Source organism: Zingiber officinale, chromosome 7A (assembly GCF_018446385.1).
Source record: "Zingiber officinale cultivar Zhangliang chromosome 7A, Zo_v1.1, whole genome shotgun sequence".
NCBI lineage: Eukaryota > Viridiplantae > Streptophyta > Magnoliopsida > Zingiberales > Zingiberaceae > Zingiber > Zingiber officinale.
In genome coordinates, this window is record NC_055998.1 from 112,725,236 (window position 1) to 112,741,432 (window position 16,197).

The following is a 16,197-nucleotide window of genomic DNA, read 5'->3' on the forward strand; positions in this document are numbered from 1 at the left end:
ATGGGTTGACTTAGTTTGTTTTCCTTTTTGACATGCATCACAGATTGAATTTTCAATAAATTTTAATTTGGGCAAACCTCTAACTAGACCATTTTGACTTATTCTTGAAATAAGTCTTGTGTGTGTGTGACCCAGCCTTCTATGCCACAGTTGGGTTTCCTCTTGTTGTGTCAGAAGACACTTTATAGAGGATATTGATAAATTAATTGTGTAGATGTTATTTTTTCTAAGTCCCTTAAGTTTAATTTCTGGATTTTCAATATTTTTAACTAGACATCCGGATTTATCGAAAGTAACTAGATATCCGCTGTCACACAATTGACTTATACTTAGTAAATTAAAGTTAAAATTGTCAACCAATAAAACATTTCGAATAACGAAATCGGAACTAAGTTCAATATTACCTTTTCCGATTACTTTAAGTTTACCGTTGTTGCCGAATACAACTGATCCTAGACTCTTGTACTTGAGTTTGGTAAACTTCAACTTGTCTCCAGTCATATGTCTGGAGCATCCACTATCCAACATCCATTGATCCAATTCCTACACATGAAGTAGTTGAATTGGTTTCTTTTTAATGGATTTAAAGATAGCGTGATTGAAGCAGACACTATGTTTATTGTCTCCTTAAATTTTCTATTCTATTGTATTCAAGATAACAATAATTTTGAAATTTAAGTTTTTAAAATAATTTTGAAATTTAAGTTTTTTTTTTAAAATAATTTTGAAATTTAAGTTTTTGAAATAATTTTGAAATTTAAGTTTTTAAAATAATTTTGAAATTTAAGTTTTTAAAATAATTTTGAAATTTAAGTTTTTAAAATAGTTTTGAAATTTAAGTTTTTAAAATAATTTTTTTTTAAAATAATTTTGAAATTTAAGTTTTTAAAATAATTTTGAAATTTAAGTTTTTAAAATAGTTTTGAAATTTAAGTTTTTAAAATAGTTTTGAAATTTAAGTTTTTAAAATAGTTTTGAAATTTAAGTTTTTAAAATAATTTTGAAATTTAAGTTTTTAAAATAATTTTGAAATTTAAGTTTTTAAAATAGTTTTGAAATTTAAGTTTTTAAAAATAATTTTGAAATTTAAGTTTTAAAATAATTTTGAAATTTAAGTTTTAAAATAATTTTGAAATTTAAGTTTAAAATAATTTTGAAATTTAAGTTTAAAATAATTTTGAAATTTAAGTTTAAAAATAATTTTGAAATTTAAGTTTTTAAAATAATTTTGAAATTTAAGTTTTTAAAATAATTTTGAAATTTAAGTTTTTAAAAATAATTTTGAAATTTAAGTTTTTAAAATAGTTTTGAAATTTAAGTTTGAAAAAACTTAGTCATCTCACCCGATCTAATTTCTCAATCAGGGAATCCTATAATTTTTGTGAGATGAATTGAGGTTCAATTTAAGAGTTTTGTTTAGTCTTGTGTTAGATTCAGGTTTAGCTTTGGATTCAACAAGTAAACATTCTTTGGATAAACTTCTGGGCTATGGTGAGTCACAAGGAGCTCATTAAAGTAACCATTCCTTTGAGGTTTTCCAAATAGTCCTACCCATTGAACTTAATACTAAAACTTAGTCTAACTAGTTAGGATCCATTTAAGGGTAGCTTCGGTTAGTTCCACTTGGCCAAATGCACCAGGTCGAAGCCATATCTTCCTAGACATGCGATGCCCAAGTTTCCCTAACGTACTATCATCCAAAAACTTCACCAGTACTGTGGTTCAAGTTAAACTTATCCCGTTTTAATCTAACCTTAAATACCCTGCCGGGTAATCCATTCTTGTCTTACCCATTCCGAGTAAATTAGGTTCAGTTACCCTGTCGGGTAGTTTAGTTGGAGGTGCCAGCTAGTTTGGACCCTCCTTCTATTTTTCATTTATAATTTTGATTTTTAATTTCGAATTTTGAATTTAGAATTTGATTTTAGATTTTAAATTTAATTTCAAATTTTGAATTTGATTTTAGATTTTTAATTTCAAATTTTGAATTTGATTTTAGATTTTCAATTTCGAATTTTGAATTTTGATCTTAGATTTTAAATTTAATTTCGAATTTTGAATTTTGATCGTTTTCATTTTAGCTTTCCTTGGATCACTGCCTCGATATGGTCGGTCGAGGAAGTATATTTGATCTTTCGGAACCCAGTATTGGCCAAGTCCACTTTGATTTATCAATTTGGACTTGGGGACCCATGCTTGGACTGATTTACTACTTTGTTTGTTTATTAAGGATAAATACGATTTATATTTCTTTTTACTTTTATATCCTAGCCCAGTCTTATTGTAAACGGCTCTTTGTGTCCCAAGAATTAGATCCAAATTCTTGGAGCTCAGAGAGAACTTTTTTAAAGTAATTTTTAAATCATTTAACTGATTTTTTAGATTTGAATTTTCTTTCTCAAGTTGTTGTACTTGAGTTGAGTCTTCAGTTAAAGATTTTGAGTTAGTTACTCCTTTAAGAATGGTTACTTCTTTTAAAAGTGACTTAATTTTCAAATTTGACTTGGCTAATTTGTGAAGTAAATAATTGACTAAATTATTAAGCCTAGGAATACTTACAGCGGAGTCTGGCCCTTCGGAAACGGATGCGGATCCGTGGCTTTGCTCGGAGTCGGCTTCTGATCGCTTTCAGATTCGATGATCTGGTCCCGGGCCATCAATGCGAGTAAACTCGTTTGGTCGAGTTCGTCGTCTTCGTACTCCGAAGATGATTCGTCCCAGGTTGCCTTTAGGGCCTTCTTTCTTCTTTGCTTTTTGGCCTCCTTTTGGTTGGGACAGTTGGCCTTGATATGCCCTTTCTGGTTACACCCGTAACATGTGACTTCGAACTTCACCTTGGAGTTTTGTTGGGCCTCCCTGGATTGGACTGCCTTCTTTAGATCTTTCTTGTTGAAGCCCTTCTTCTTCTTGTAGAGCTTCTTTACAAGATTCACAAGTTCGCTGGTCAGTTCATCTTCTGAATCTTCTGAGTCAGGTTCATCTTCTGATTCTGATTCAATTTTTCGCCGTCCTCTTGATTCCCGTGTTCGATTCGTTCCTGCAACCAGAGCAATCCCTTTCTCGAATGGTTGTACATTAGTTTGTTCATGGAGTTCGAATTCGCTAAATAATTCGTCTAATTTCAAGGAGGACAAATCCTTAGAGACTTTATAGGCATCTACCATTGATGCCCATAGTGTACTCCTAGGGAATGAGTTAAGGGCATACCTTATTATATCTCTGTTTTCTACCTTCTGTCCGATTCCATGTAGAGAATTCAGGATATCTTGAATTCGGGCGTGCAAAGAACTGGCCGTCTCTCCTTCCTGCATTTTCAAATTATATAGTTTATTTAGTAACAAATCACGTTTACTCACCTTGGTTTCTGAGGTGCCCTCGTGTAGTTCGATCAGTTTCTCCCATAGTTCCTTTGCGGAGGAGAATGGACCGACTCTGTTGAGCTCTTCTTTGGTAAGGCTGCACTGGATTGTGCAGGTGGCTTTGGCGTCGGCTTCCACCTTTTTGATAAATGCTGGCTCCCAGTTTTCACAGGATGTAGGCTTACCGTCTGTACCAGTTGGTAGTTGCAATCCTGTTTTCACGATCATCCAGGTGTCGAACTGGATCTTTAGATAAATTTCCATTCACCCCTTCCAATATCCGAAGTCTTCTCCGGAAAATAATGGGGGACGAACGGTGCTAAATCCTTCTTGTTGGGCCATTTAGATCTAAAAAAAAACAGAAATAACAAGATCTATTCCAAGACTAAGTCTTGGATTGGTAGTGCGGGAGGAAGGAAAAAATAACAGGCTCAAGTGGTATTGACCAGCTTTGAGCAGAAAATCGATTCGTAAAAAGAGATTAGAATATAGCTATGAGGCTAAATTCTAATCGATTCCGAACAAAACCACGAAAAACTTGTCTCGAATAGTGGTTGCACTGAATCAAGACTACCCCACTCTGATACCAATTGTTGGATCGAGAAGCGCTAGAGGGGGGGTGAATAGCGCTCGTGGCTATTTCGTTCGATTATCGAAATCGTAAAACACTCGAGTAAAAACGCAGCGGAAATGAAAGAAATACAAGCAAATGAACACAGTGGATTTACTTCGTTCGGAGCCTGTGACGACTCCTACTCGAAGGCCCGCGATCCTTGATCGCTTTCGGTGGGCAACAACTATAAGTTCGTTAAGAGTATTACAAACTAATTACAATTCAAAGCTGTAAAAAGATTATACTGACAACAAAAAGATTAAAACCGAAGCTCCGGGTTGTCGGGGTGTCGTTGCAGCACTTCTGGATTGAGTCGTTAGTAGCTTGTCGCAAGGAGATTGCTTAGATAATCGTTGTGTTTTGAAGCTGCACCTCAACCCTCCTTTTATATGCGGTTCCGGGCGCCTGGATCCCTTCCGGGCACCTGGAGTGTGACGTGGCCAACCAACCGGGATGCTCCACGTGGCGAAGTCGCGGCAGGGATAAAGATTGGTCCTGAGCGCCCGGACCTCCGGGCGCCCGGATCCATCCCGGGCGCCCGGACAGCCTTTTTCCAGCAGGCTCCTCACCTGCAAACAAAGGTTAGTCCGAGTAAAATACCCTGCAAGACAGTGTTAGAATCTGATAAAACATAGTAAATAATAATTGACAGTCTTCGGACTGTCCGAGTCTGACTTTGGATTTCCCACCGGAAGCCCTAGGTCGACCCGACGCCTACTGTTCCCTCTGCGGGGAACGCGTCCTCACCTACTCCACTCAGGAGATTTACCTGTTGCCAGTCGATCCTCCAGATCGACTGGACTTTTGCTCAGCACTCGATGCTTCCGGACTTTCTGCTGGACATCCGCTTCCCCGGCTAGTCCAGTCTTTCACCTGGTTCGCGACACCAGGACTTTTCACCTAGGGTTACCACCCCCTAGGACTTTTACCTGAAGCCATCGACCTGCCAAGACTTTCCGCATAGGGTTACCACCCCCTATGACCTAGGGTTACCGCCCCCTAGGGTTTTCCCTTTGCATAACTGCAGCTAGGACTTTCCTGAAATCCTCAAGTAGACTTGTTAGACTAAAAAACATCTTAACTTTGAATTCTTTGCCGTTATCAAAACATGAGTTCGATCGTCGGATGCTTCCCGCACCAACACACCAAACCTCCGAGACGGTAGCTGCCTCGGCGCTTATTGAGCCACCAGCCCCCAGCCCTGCAGACTCAGCCATACCCTGCCGCTCTGATCAACCCGCACCCGAGCCGTCGCCAGCAGGACAAGTGCCTCCGCTCCCTCCTACTATGAAGCTGCGCCTTACGCGTAAGGGCAAGAGAACGGCTCCAGTCACCGCAACTTCTCCTCCACCTCCTCGCCGTCAACGCGTAGTGAGCATCTCTTCCCCCACCAGGTCCTCGGACACGAGCTCGACCCAGGAGACAAGCTTGGCCCTGGAGAAGGCCTCTGATCTAGAGGCGGCAGACCCGCAATTGGACCTGACCACTCCGATGCCCATCCAGAGTGTATTGCCTGCCCCGCCTTCGTCCTCTGGCGATCAGCCCCCGGACTCGCTGGCTCCCTCCGCCTCTCCTCTTCTTGGGCCTCCGAGCTCGGCCTTGCCGCCTCTGAACCTGACTTCTGCAAACCTGGCCTTTGAAGCTTCCTGGAGGCTCCCTTCAGAGACCGACCCGGCCTACGTGCCTGCTGCTGACCTATCACCTATCTTTGGTAGGGTCGACTTCTATGGGGACTTGGCCATCTCCTGGCAATCAGCCAATCGGCAGTTCTGGGAGAGCAATTCCCCTTTGGAGGAGTTTGATCAAATTGCTCGCTCCTTGGTAGCGGTAAGCTCTTTCTCTTCTTCTTCCTGGTATCCGTGTGTTTCTGTAACCCCCTTTCTCTTCTTCCGGCCACTTGCAGACCTGCTCCGCGAGTCTGAGCGCCGTGCAACGAGCGGCCTAGCTTCAACGAGAGAACGCGGTGCTCAAGTCACGTCTTCGGGAACTAGAGCCTCCTGCGGCTTCCTCAACTCCTCCCGAGCCTTCTCTTGGAAGCTTGGATGCTTATCTGCATGCCGCCGGGGAATCTGCGGCCTCAGCTCGGGCCATTTCCCATGCCACCTTCGATAAACTTCAACGGTTGGAGGCGGCTTTGAAGGCAAGTGAGTCTTCCTTGGCTTTTGAAGCAGATCGTCATCAAGCGACATTTTCTGAGCTGAAGGCCAAAGAGGCAGAGCTGCTCTCCCGATCGACGGATTTGAGTTCGCTACAGCAAAGTCAGGAGCTCCTGCAAACGGGGTTGGCCGATGCCCAGGCCCTGGCTAGTGCTGCCGCTAGCCGGGAAGCAGCCATGCAGACTCAGTGGGAAGCTTGCCATGCCACTCTCCAATCCTTGCGAGCGGAGTTATCGAAGGCCCAGGAAGCAGTGTCTCAGGGCCAGAGCGATTTATCCGTGGCCCGTGCCGAGGTTGCTGAGAATAAGAACAGTTTGGAAGCGTACCGAGCTGGCGAATCAGAGCGGCTAAAGGCGTACAGACTGGCCTACCTCCGCTCTTCCTTCTTCCTCCAAAAGCTGGGACGCTGGATGGTCTTGTTGCTCTGTCATGGGGCCGCTGGTGGGGTTAGGTAGGCCTTCGAGCAAGGTTTCCTATGCTTGGCACCTCCTGCCACCTTTCTGGACACAGCTCGCCTATCCCGGGAATTGCTGCAGGAAACCTTCCCTTCCTTCGAAGCTGATGACGGGCTTTTCCTCCTGGAGGCTCCTCATCCTGCGGCCGATCCAGCTCCCGGGGATATTTCTGCCTAGGCCCCTCCTATTGCTGCTTCTGAAGCGTCCCCTGATCCTGCGTCTTCCGACATAGTGCCAGCCGATCCCGGGCTCCGTCCGTTGGCTTCCCGTGATCCTGCCCCCTCTTCTTCAGATGTTATGTAGTCGGGACCATGTTGTAGTATTTACCTTTTATGTGTTGATGTTGAACCTTCCCTGATTGTACTTATTCGTATGGTCGTATTGAACTCTGGATGACTGTACTTATCTTCTCTTACCTCCGGATGATCGCATCGCTTTCCCTTCGCGTATCCTTAGCTTGTTTCTTTTCTTAGTAGGCCATCCGTGACTTTGGTTGAGCTCTGCCAGTCTGCCCGCCCTTTCTCGTTTTGCCCTACTACATCGCTCTTCCCTCAATAATTGCTTTTATACCGAGCCCGGCGAGGGCTAGACTCATGCTCTCTATTCCTGATGCGTGCCCATGAAGTTCGCTGATCTGATCTGCACACCATTCTAACGGCCTCTTCGTACATTCTTGATCTGCTTGGGGCAATCTCCTTAGGGGGCGCTTTGTATCTCGGGCCCATGCTTTTCCTATAATGCCCCCTGGGTATATTCCCGAGGATCATCACAGGGCGTTCCCTGTTTATCTCAGATGCTGCATCAACCGTCCGTTGTCAACTTTACGAAAATGTCCTTCATCCGCCATACCTATAAGTATCTTCTTGCTTCTTGCCTTCCCTTATGATTCGCCGCCACCACGGAGCACCCAAGTGTCGCTGCTGCCGACTGACTTCCTCCGAGACTGTGCCGCGATCCTTCTTCTTCTCCAAGCCTCTTCTTTTCGTTTGTTCTTTCTATCACCTGAGATAATCTCTTTCGCAATGACTTCTCCTTCTTGGATCTCCTTGTTGGCGGAGCACTTCCCCGACGTTTCGACTTTCGCTGAGTTGGATTGGGATGACCTACGGTACACTTATGAAATCCCTACTAGCTTCCACCCCATCATCCCTACTGGTGTGAACCAGTACTTCGATCCTCCGCCTGGTTATTGTACTTTCTTTACTGAACAATTTGTATTGGGCCTCCGTTTACCCCCACATCCTTTTTTGTCTGGAGTGTGCCGCTACTTCAAGATCCCCCTAGGTCAGCTAACTCCCAATTCCATAAAGGTTTTATGTGGCTTCGTAATACTTTGCGAAGTTTGTGAGGTTTCCTGGTCAGCTCCCCTTTTCCACTGTTTCTTTGCTCTTGCTTGGCACGCCAACGGTCTTTTTTATTTCCAAGCTCGCAACCACACTGCTTTCTTCTCTCCTCTCCCCCTCCCAGTGCTAACTGGAGGAAAAAGTTCTTTTTTCTCCAGTTTCCAGAGGAAACAGACTGGCCCATGCGCTGGCAATCTGCTCTGCCTCTACCTCCGGCATTGGAGGAGTTCCATATGGATCTCCACTTTAATATGGCTGCAACCCAGATGGAGGATTGGCGCTTGAATCTGACAAGACTGCTATCTGGCGACCTACTTTCTTATTTCAGGCTGAGCCCTCCTTCTCCTGAAACACCGCACTCCTTAGGTAAGTTTGTGCTGAGCTCCCCCTTTCGCTCATTTTTTACTAGACTGATTCTTCGCGTTGGCGCCTACAGCTGAGGTTTTGCGTCGCGCATCAGAGGTTCTGCCTTTGCCCCTCAGTGATCTGGAAATAATGCGGCGCGGTCGGGTGATCTTGGAGAGGAGGCTACTCCCTCATTTTGGATCCACCTCGTCTGGGGCAGCGCCTCAGTCTACTTCCAACCCCGCCTCACACGACGCTTCTCCTTCACCTGCTGCCCCGAGCCGAGATCGGGGTAGTGCTCCAGCCGGCCGTCTAGCCAGACGCGTCTTTCGAGGAGCCCCCCGGGCCTCCAGGCGTGGTCGCGCAGCCCTTCATCGTGCAAGTCGAAGCTCATCCGGTCGGGGTGCCATAGACAGGGGTGCTGCAGCCTCTTCACAGGATCAGCCTCGCTCTGAGGATTCTGACTCCGATAACCAACCTCTGCTTCACAGGCGTCGCCGAAGACCAAGTCTGACTTCACAAACGCTTGATTCTATTTCTTCTACTACCCAATTGTCCCCCGCTGCCACCGTGGCTAGCTCCGACACCATTCCCCTTGTCATTCTTGGTTTGTCTATCTGGCAGCCTCCCCCAACCCTTACAGGGGAAGACCAACTGCATTCCGCTCTGCCCCCACTCTTGCCGAGGAAGATACCCCAGGCAATCGTCACGACCCCGTGCCAACTGAACCCGTTCCCGAGCCACCTCCCGCTCCTCCTGGTGCTGACGTCGGCCCTTCTCATCCTTCCTCCTCCACCCGCCATCATTACAGGACCACTATCCCCTCCGAAGCGGCTCTTGCTCGGCGACATGACGCTCCCACGAGCCTTCTGATGATGAAAAGTTCTCTTGGCAGCTTGTGGGCGGAGAGCATGAGTCAAATGGGTAGTTTGTCGCCATTAGCCCAGATGGATAGGTTCTCAAAGTCCTGGGCTAAAGTAAGTACTTCTCACCTCGCACTTGCCATTAATTTACCTCAGCTGAAGGTTGTTCCTTCCATCTAGACTCATGCAGAATCTTTGGTGCTGAACCAATCCTTCCACACCCTCCATCATGAAAGCAAAGAACTCTGGGAGAGAGTTTCCACATTAGAGCTGCAACTGAACGACCCTGCCTAAGCCAGTTATGCTTTGCGAGCGGAGATTCAAGCCCTAACCAATTAGACCGACCGGCAGAAACGGTCCCTGATACAGGCGAAAGATGAGCTCCGAGCTATGAGGGAGGAAAGAGCTGCCTCCGAGGTGGGGTATCAGCAACAACTAGCCCACCAAGCTCAAGAAATGCAGTCCAAAGATACTCTTCTACAGGAGAAGAACAATAAACTGGAGGTTCAGGCGGCACAGTTGGAGACTCAAGGGGTTGAGCTGGAGGCCTTGAGGGCGGAACTATCCCAGTCTCGGGCGGCTTTGACAGGAGTATCCGCGACCCTGGCAGTCTATCAAGAAGGAGAGGATGATCGTTGTCTGCGAAGTCGAAGGTCCTATTTGAGCTCTCCTGAATTTTTATCCCAGGCCGGGGCAAGCTTTGCTGCGACTGTACCATACACGGCGGCTGGAGTTATCAGACAATTGCATACACAGGACATCTTGAGCTCCATCCCTCCCGCAAACTTCTTAGATCAGGGCCAGATCATTCAAGGCTTTCCGGATGAGATCTTTGCTCTTTTCAAATGATTTGTTCCAACTGCTTAAAACTGATGAAATTTTTACATGTACATACGTATCTTTGAGTTTTTGCTTGACTATCCTACCGTCTCCGGAACCCTCGGCCGACCTGGCTTACAGCAACAGGGTTGGCATCCCTCACACCCGATAGGGATGTAGGTAGTTAGCACTCCAAGGTCGGTCTAGCTTCCTTCCTTGAGCGTCTTGCAAATAATAGGCCCCCGACGCCAACTTCTTGACAACTTTGTAAGGTCCGTCCCATTGATGCGCCAACTTTGTCACTTCCCCCAAGGGTTTCACCTGCTTCCAGACCAGGTCACCTTCTCCAAAGAAACGAGGGATCACCCTTCTATTATAGTTCTGTCTCATCCTCTGTCTATAGGCTTCCAGCCTGGCAGCTGTTTGCTCGCGAATTTCGCTGATGAAATCTAGTTCGGCCAGCCGTCGTTCCGTGTTCCCCTCGTCGTACATCATTCTCCTGACGGATGGTATCCCGACCTCCAGAGGCACCACTGCTTCATTGCCATATACCAAGTGAAAAGGTGTCAGACCTGTGCTCTCTCGGGGTGTCGTACGATAGGCCCACAAAATGCTCGGCAGTTTGTCCACCCAACTGCCCCCGTATGATCCAGCTTGACCTTGAGCCCTCGCACTATTTCTTGATTGACCACCTCTGTCTGACCGTTGCTCTGAGGATGCGCCACCGAAGTAAAGGCCTGCTTTATGCCAAACCCCTTGCACCAATTTTGTATTTTGCGTCCTTGAAATTGTCTGCCATTGTCCGACACCAATTTGTGAGGTAGGCCGAATTTACAAAAGATATTCTTCCATAAGAATTGGATCACTGCATCTTCAGTGATTTTGGCCAGAGCTTCCGCTTCCACCCACTTGGAGAAGTAATCTACTGCTACCAGCAAGAAACGTCTCTGCCCCGTAGCCATTGGGAAAGGTCCTACGATATCCATGCCCCACTGGTCAAACAGGCAAGACACTATAGAAGTTCTCAGCAACTCTGTAGGTCGGTGCGTCAGGTTCTGATACCTTTGACATGACAGACAAGTATTCACCAGCTTCTGTGCGTCCTTCTGCAGGGTAGGCCAGAAATACCCGGCCAATAGCACTTTCCGGGCCAGCGTTCTTCCACCTGCGTGGTTGCCACAGCATCCCAAATGAATTTCCCGCAAGGCCTGATCCGCTTCTTCCACATTCAAGCACTTGAGCAAAGGTCTAGAGAAAGACTTTTTGTACAGCTGATCTCCGATCATAACATAAGAATGGGCCTGTATCCTGAGCATGCGTGCCTCTTCTAAGTTGGTAGGTACAATTCCTTGCTGGAGGAAACTTACTATGGGCGCCCTCCAATCAATTGCTCCTTCCGGGTTATTTTGTAGGTCTATCTGGGCTATAAGGAAGGTCTGCGCTATAGATCTGTCAAGTACCCAAGTAGTCAGGGAGCTGGCCATTTTAGCTAACTCATCCGCTCTTTCATTTTCAGCCCTGGAAATCTTAGTGACTGTAACCTCTTTAAAATCTTTCCTCATCTTCTCATAGGCTTCCTTGTAAACTTGCATCTTTTCGTTGTTCGCTTCAAAATGTCCAGTCACCTGCTGAGTTACTAACTGCGAATCCGAGTATATTACGATTCGGCTCGCCCCCACATGCCGAGCTGCTTGCAAACCTGCTAATAAGGCTTCATACTCTGCCTCATTGTTGGTAGCTCTGAAATTTAGCCGTACAGCCCAGCTGCATGATGTCTCCCTGCGGAGATATTAGAAGTGCACCTACACCACTTCCCCGGTGGGTGGCTGATCCGTCTACATAAATTTTCCAGACCTCCTCCGAGTCTGTTTGATAAACTTCTGTCAAGAAATCCGCCAGAGCCTGTGCTTTGATCGCGGTTCGGGGCTGATACTGTATATCATATTCCCCTAGCTCGGTTGCCCATTTGATAAGCCGACCTGCTACCTCCACCTTGGTGAGAGCTCGACCCATTGTACTATTTGTCAGGACGGTGATGGGATGCGCCAAAAAATACGGTCGGAGGCGCCGAGCCATGAGAACAAGTCCGTAAACCAACTTTTCCAGGGCCGAATACCGAGACTCAGCCCCCTTCAATAGATGGCTGAAAAAATACACTGGCCGTTGTACATTGTCCTGCTCTTTAACCAGCACGACCCCCACGGCCTCGGGGGTGGCTGACAAGTAGACCCAAAGGGGCTCTCCCACAACAGGCTTGAACAGCGATGGCAAGGACTCCAGGTATTGCTTTAACTCCTCAAAGGCCTGTGTGCATTCTTTCGTCCACTGAAACTTGGTCGCCTTCCTGAGCACTTTGAAGAAGGCCGCCGCTTGATCTGCAGATCTGGAGATGAATCGGGATAGTGCTGTTATCCTGCCGACCAGCTTCTGCGTTTCCTTCAGATTCTGGGGGATCTGCATGTTCCGAAGTGCTTGAACCTTCTCAGGGTTGGCTTCTATCCCTCGTTCAGTCACCAGATATCCCAAAAACTTCCCTCCTTTGGCCCCGAACAAGCATTTCAGGGGATTCAGCCTTACCCCGTATTGCCTCAGAGTCCCACAGGTTTCTTCTACATCTTTTATTAGACTGGACGCCAGGGGGGACTTGATCATGATGTCATCAACATAGACCTCTACGTTCCGCCCGATCTGACTCCGAAAGACTTTGTCCATCATCCTTTGGTAGGTATTCCCAGCATTTCTGAGTCCAAATGGCATGACCGTATAGCAAAAAGTACCGTCGGCCGTTATGAAGCTGACTTTCTCCTGATCCTCCATAGCCAAGGGTATTTGATGATATCCTTGATAAGCGTCCATCATGCATATCCTTTCACAACCAGCAGTTGAATCCACCACCTGATCGATCCGCGGGAGAGGATAACAGTCTTTGGGGGTGGCTTTGTTGAGGTCACGAAAGTCTATGCACACCCTCCACTTGTTATTAGGCTTTTTCACCAATATAACGTTGGAGAGCCAGGACGGGAACTGTACCTCTTGAACATGTCCTGCCTTCCTGAGCTGATCCACTTCAGCTCGGATAATCTTATTCTGGTCGGCAGAGAAGTTTCTCTTCTTCTGCTTGACTGGCTTGGTCTCGGGTATAATATGCAGCTTATGCTCAGCCACCTCTGGCTTAACCCCGGGCAACCATTCCGGTGACCAAGCAAAAACGTCCCTATTGCGGATCAGGCACCGTATCAGCTCCGACTTAAGCTCCTGTGGCAAGTCACTGGTAATGCGAGTGATGCTCTCTGCTCTGTCAGCATGCAGCCGAATTTCTTCCCAAGGGATAGGCTCCTCGGCAATAGGCAGAGGCTCCTCTTGGATAGCGTGCACTCCCCCATCTTGCGTCCTCCGGCTCTTACGCGCCTCCATCCGGACCATATCAATGTAGCAGCTGCGGGACACCTTCTTCTCTCCCTTGACTTCCCTGACCAGCTCGCCGACCGAAAACTTGATCTTTTGGTGGAAAGTGGAGACGGCAGCCCGGAACTCATGCAGAGCTGGCCTTCCCAGGATGACGTTGTAGGAGGAAGGCGAATCCACCACTATAAAGGTACTCCTCCGGGTGCGCACCAGTGGCTCAGTGCCCATGGAGATGGCCAGCTTGATCTGACCCATGGGCTTGACTTCATTGCCTGTGAACCCGTACAAAGAAGTGGTTACGGGTTGGAGCTCAGCGGCGTCAATCTGCATCTCCTCGAACGCAACTCTGAATAACATGTTGACCGAGCTCCCGGTATCCACAAAGACCCGAGCCACTCGGCTGTTAGCGATAACGACCTTGATTATGAGGGTGTCGTCGTGGGGCAATTCCAGACCCTCCAAATCTTGTGGTCCAAAGCTAATGACAGGGCCAGACGCCTGCTCGTGGCTGCACCCCACGGCTCCCACATACAACCATCGAACGTGTGACTTACGGGCTCGGCCTGAGTCCCCGTCAGTGGGCCCTCCTGAAATCATACCGATCTCTCGCACAACAGCATTGCCCCGGTTCTCCAGCTCTCCGGCATCTCTTCGGTCTTCCCCGAGGCCAGCTTGGTTAGATGGGCCGGCTAGGTCGGGCCGGGTCTGACGAGCACGTCCTACTGCGGCCTGTTCCTCCTCCATCCTCTGTATTTGGGGCGCTAATTCCGGGGGGGGCAGACCCTGCTCGGCAGCTCTCCTGGAATCACGAGCGAATTGGAAGCAGTTACTAAGATCGTGCGTCCTGGACCGATGATATGTGCAATATGGTGCTCCCCTTGGTCCAGGTCTGGGTGCGTGTATAGCAGCAACTCGCGGAGCTGGTCTGACTCCCTGAGCGGGCTGAGGGGCAGGCCTGGGTTGACCGCGCTGGAAGGGCTGAGCTGGTTGGGGTGCTCTCCTTTCAGGTCGGTTGCCAGGAGTCACCGTCCTTTCGGCCTTCCGCCTAGCGGCCTGCACTTCTTCCACCTTGATGTAGCAAGAAGCTTTCTCCACCATATCGTCAAAGCTTCGGGCGGGGTTTTTGATGAGGTCCCTGAAGAATTCCCCTTCTCGCAATCCGTGGGAGAAGGCGCTCATCAATATTTCTGAGGTGGCGGAGGGGACGTCATTGGCCACCTGACTGAACTGGTTGATGTAGCTTCGCGAGGGCTCGGTCGGATCCTGCTTGAGAGCAAAAAGACAGTGGTCGATTTTTTGATACTTACGACTACTGGAGAAACAGCGCAGGAAGGCCGTTTTGAAATCCATAAAGTGATTGATGGACTCTGGGGGCAATCCATCGAACCACTTCTGCACCGACCCGGACAGGGTGTGTAGAAACACTCGGCATTTGACAGCATCGCTGTATTGATATAAGATAGCCGCGTTCTTGAACTTCCTCAGGTGCTCTTCCGGGTCCTTGCTCCCATCGTATTCTCCAATGTTCGGGGCTCGATACCCCTTGGGCGGGCTTTCCCTAAGGATCTGAGCCGAGAAGGGTACCTTGTCATCCGGGTCTTCAGGCAGATCTCTGGCAGGGATTATAGCTTTTCCCTTTCCTGAATCCCGAGGTAGATGTAGAGAGCTTTCCGCCACCGACACCGGTGGCTCCTCTTTCTTCGGACTATGCTCACGAGGTCCGGCTCGATGATAGTTGCGGCGAGGCTCTCGGAAAGAGGTACGAGGGAGTTCTTCCTGCTGCTTCCTCTTTGAGCCCCTGTCGGAGGCAGGAGCTGGTTCTTTAGACGCTTCGGGCGCCAGGCGAGGTCGTGAGACTGTTCCTTGCTTTTCAGAGGCGGCCTGATTTCTGATCTCCTTGAAGAGCTCGTACTCCCCCGCGGTCATGGTCACGTTGATCCTCCTGCTAGAGCTTCGACCAGAGTCCTCCATCTTCACACTTTGGATCAGGCTGTTGTGTTTCCCACAAACGGCGCCAAATTTGATCCTGTCTGAAGGTTGAGTCGGACGGAGGCTGGTCGCGGTGGCCTGGTTGTTGACGGAAAGTCGTGGGTGATTCGGCTCCCACGGGCTGCTGACGTTGCTGCAGAACCCTGCACACACTCAGACGATCTCCCTCCCTCACGTTAGAGACCAGAACCCAGGGAAAAAGTCCCCGGATCAGGCCCTCCGACGCTCAAGTCAGGTCCTTTTTCCCCGGAAAAAGCAGAGAGACTAAAAATGAAAAGTTGTGGAAAAAATGACGAGAGAGCGCGTACCCGCGTACGAGGAATCTCCTCCTTTTTATGCACCCGCCTTGCTTCCAGAACCTGCCAACCTGTCAGAAAACGTTAGACACCGGGCTTTGTCGTATATCCCCGACACCTGTCGTGCTGCTATTGGTCGTGAAGGCATCTTCTTGTTTAGGAACCTTCGCCTTTACACAGGGGTTTTGTCTCGTAGTGAAGGACATCTGTCAGGCTGCCATTGGTTATGAGAGCATCCTCTCGCTTAGGAACCTCCGCCTCCGCACATCTCCCTGGTATTCAATGATTAGCCTTGACGAACAGTTGTGATCCTCCGACTCCTGCACAGCTTAGCTCATCCTATTTATTGCGGTCTGCATCTACCTCACACCCCTCGACCAGATCTCGCCTCTATGCGTTACTTGTTAGTCGGGCTAACCCTGAACAGCCCTGTCGATCACGGTCTGTATTCTGTACCCTGTATTTGCCGACCCTCGACTGTAAGCCCGTAGATCGGGCTATCTTCACACAGCCCTGTCGCTTCCGACCTGTGACTGGTGACTTGCACTTCCGGA

At 48.1% G+C, this 16,197-nt stretch overlaps 1 protein-coding gene across 1 annotated transcript; it reads left to right on the forward strand.

The window, feature by feature from the left end:
• The first annotated feature begins 5,259 nt into the window (after positions 1-5,259).
• LOC121999617 lies at positions 5,260-6,760 on the forward strand. The gene is made up of 3 exons (XM_042554275.1): positions 5,260-5,799; positions 5,918-6,574; positions 6,665-6,760. The coding sequence occupies exons 1-3, from the start codon at positions 5,260-5,262 to the stop codon at positions 6,758-6,760; spliced, it is 1,293 nt and encodes a 430-aa protein (XP_042410209.1).
• Positions 6,761-16,197: the final 9,437 nt, after the last annotated feature.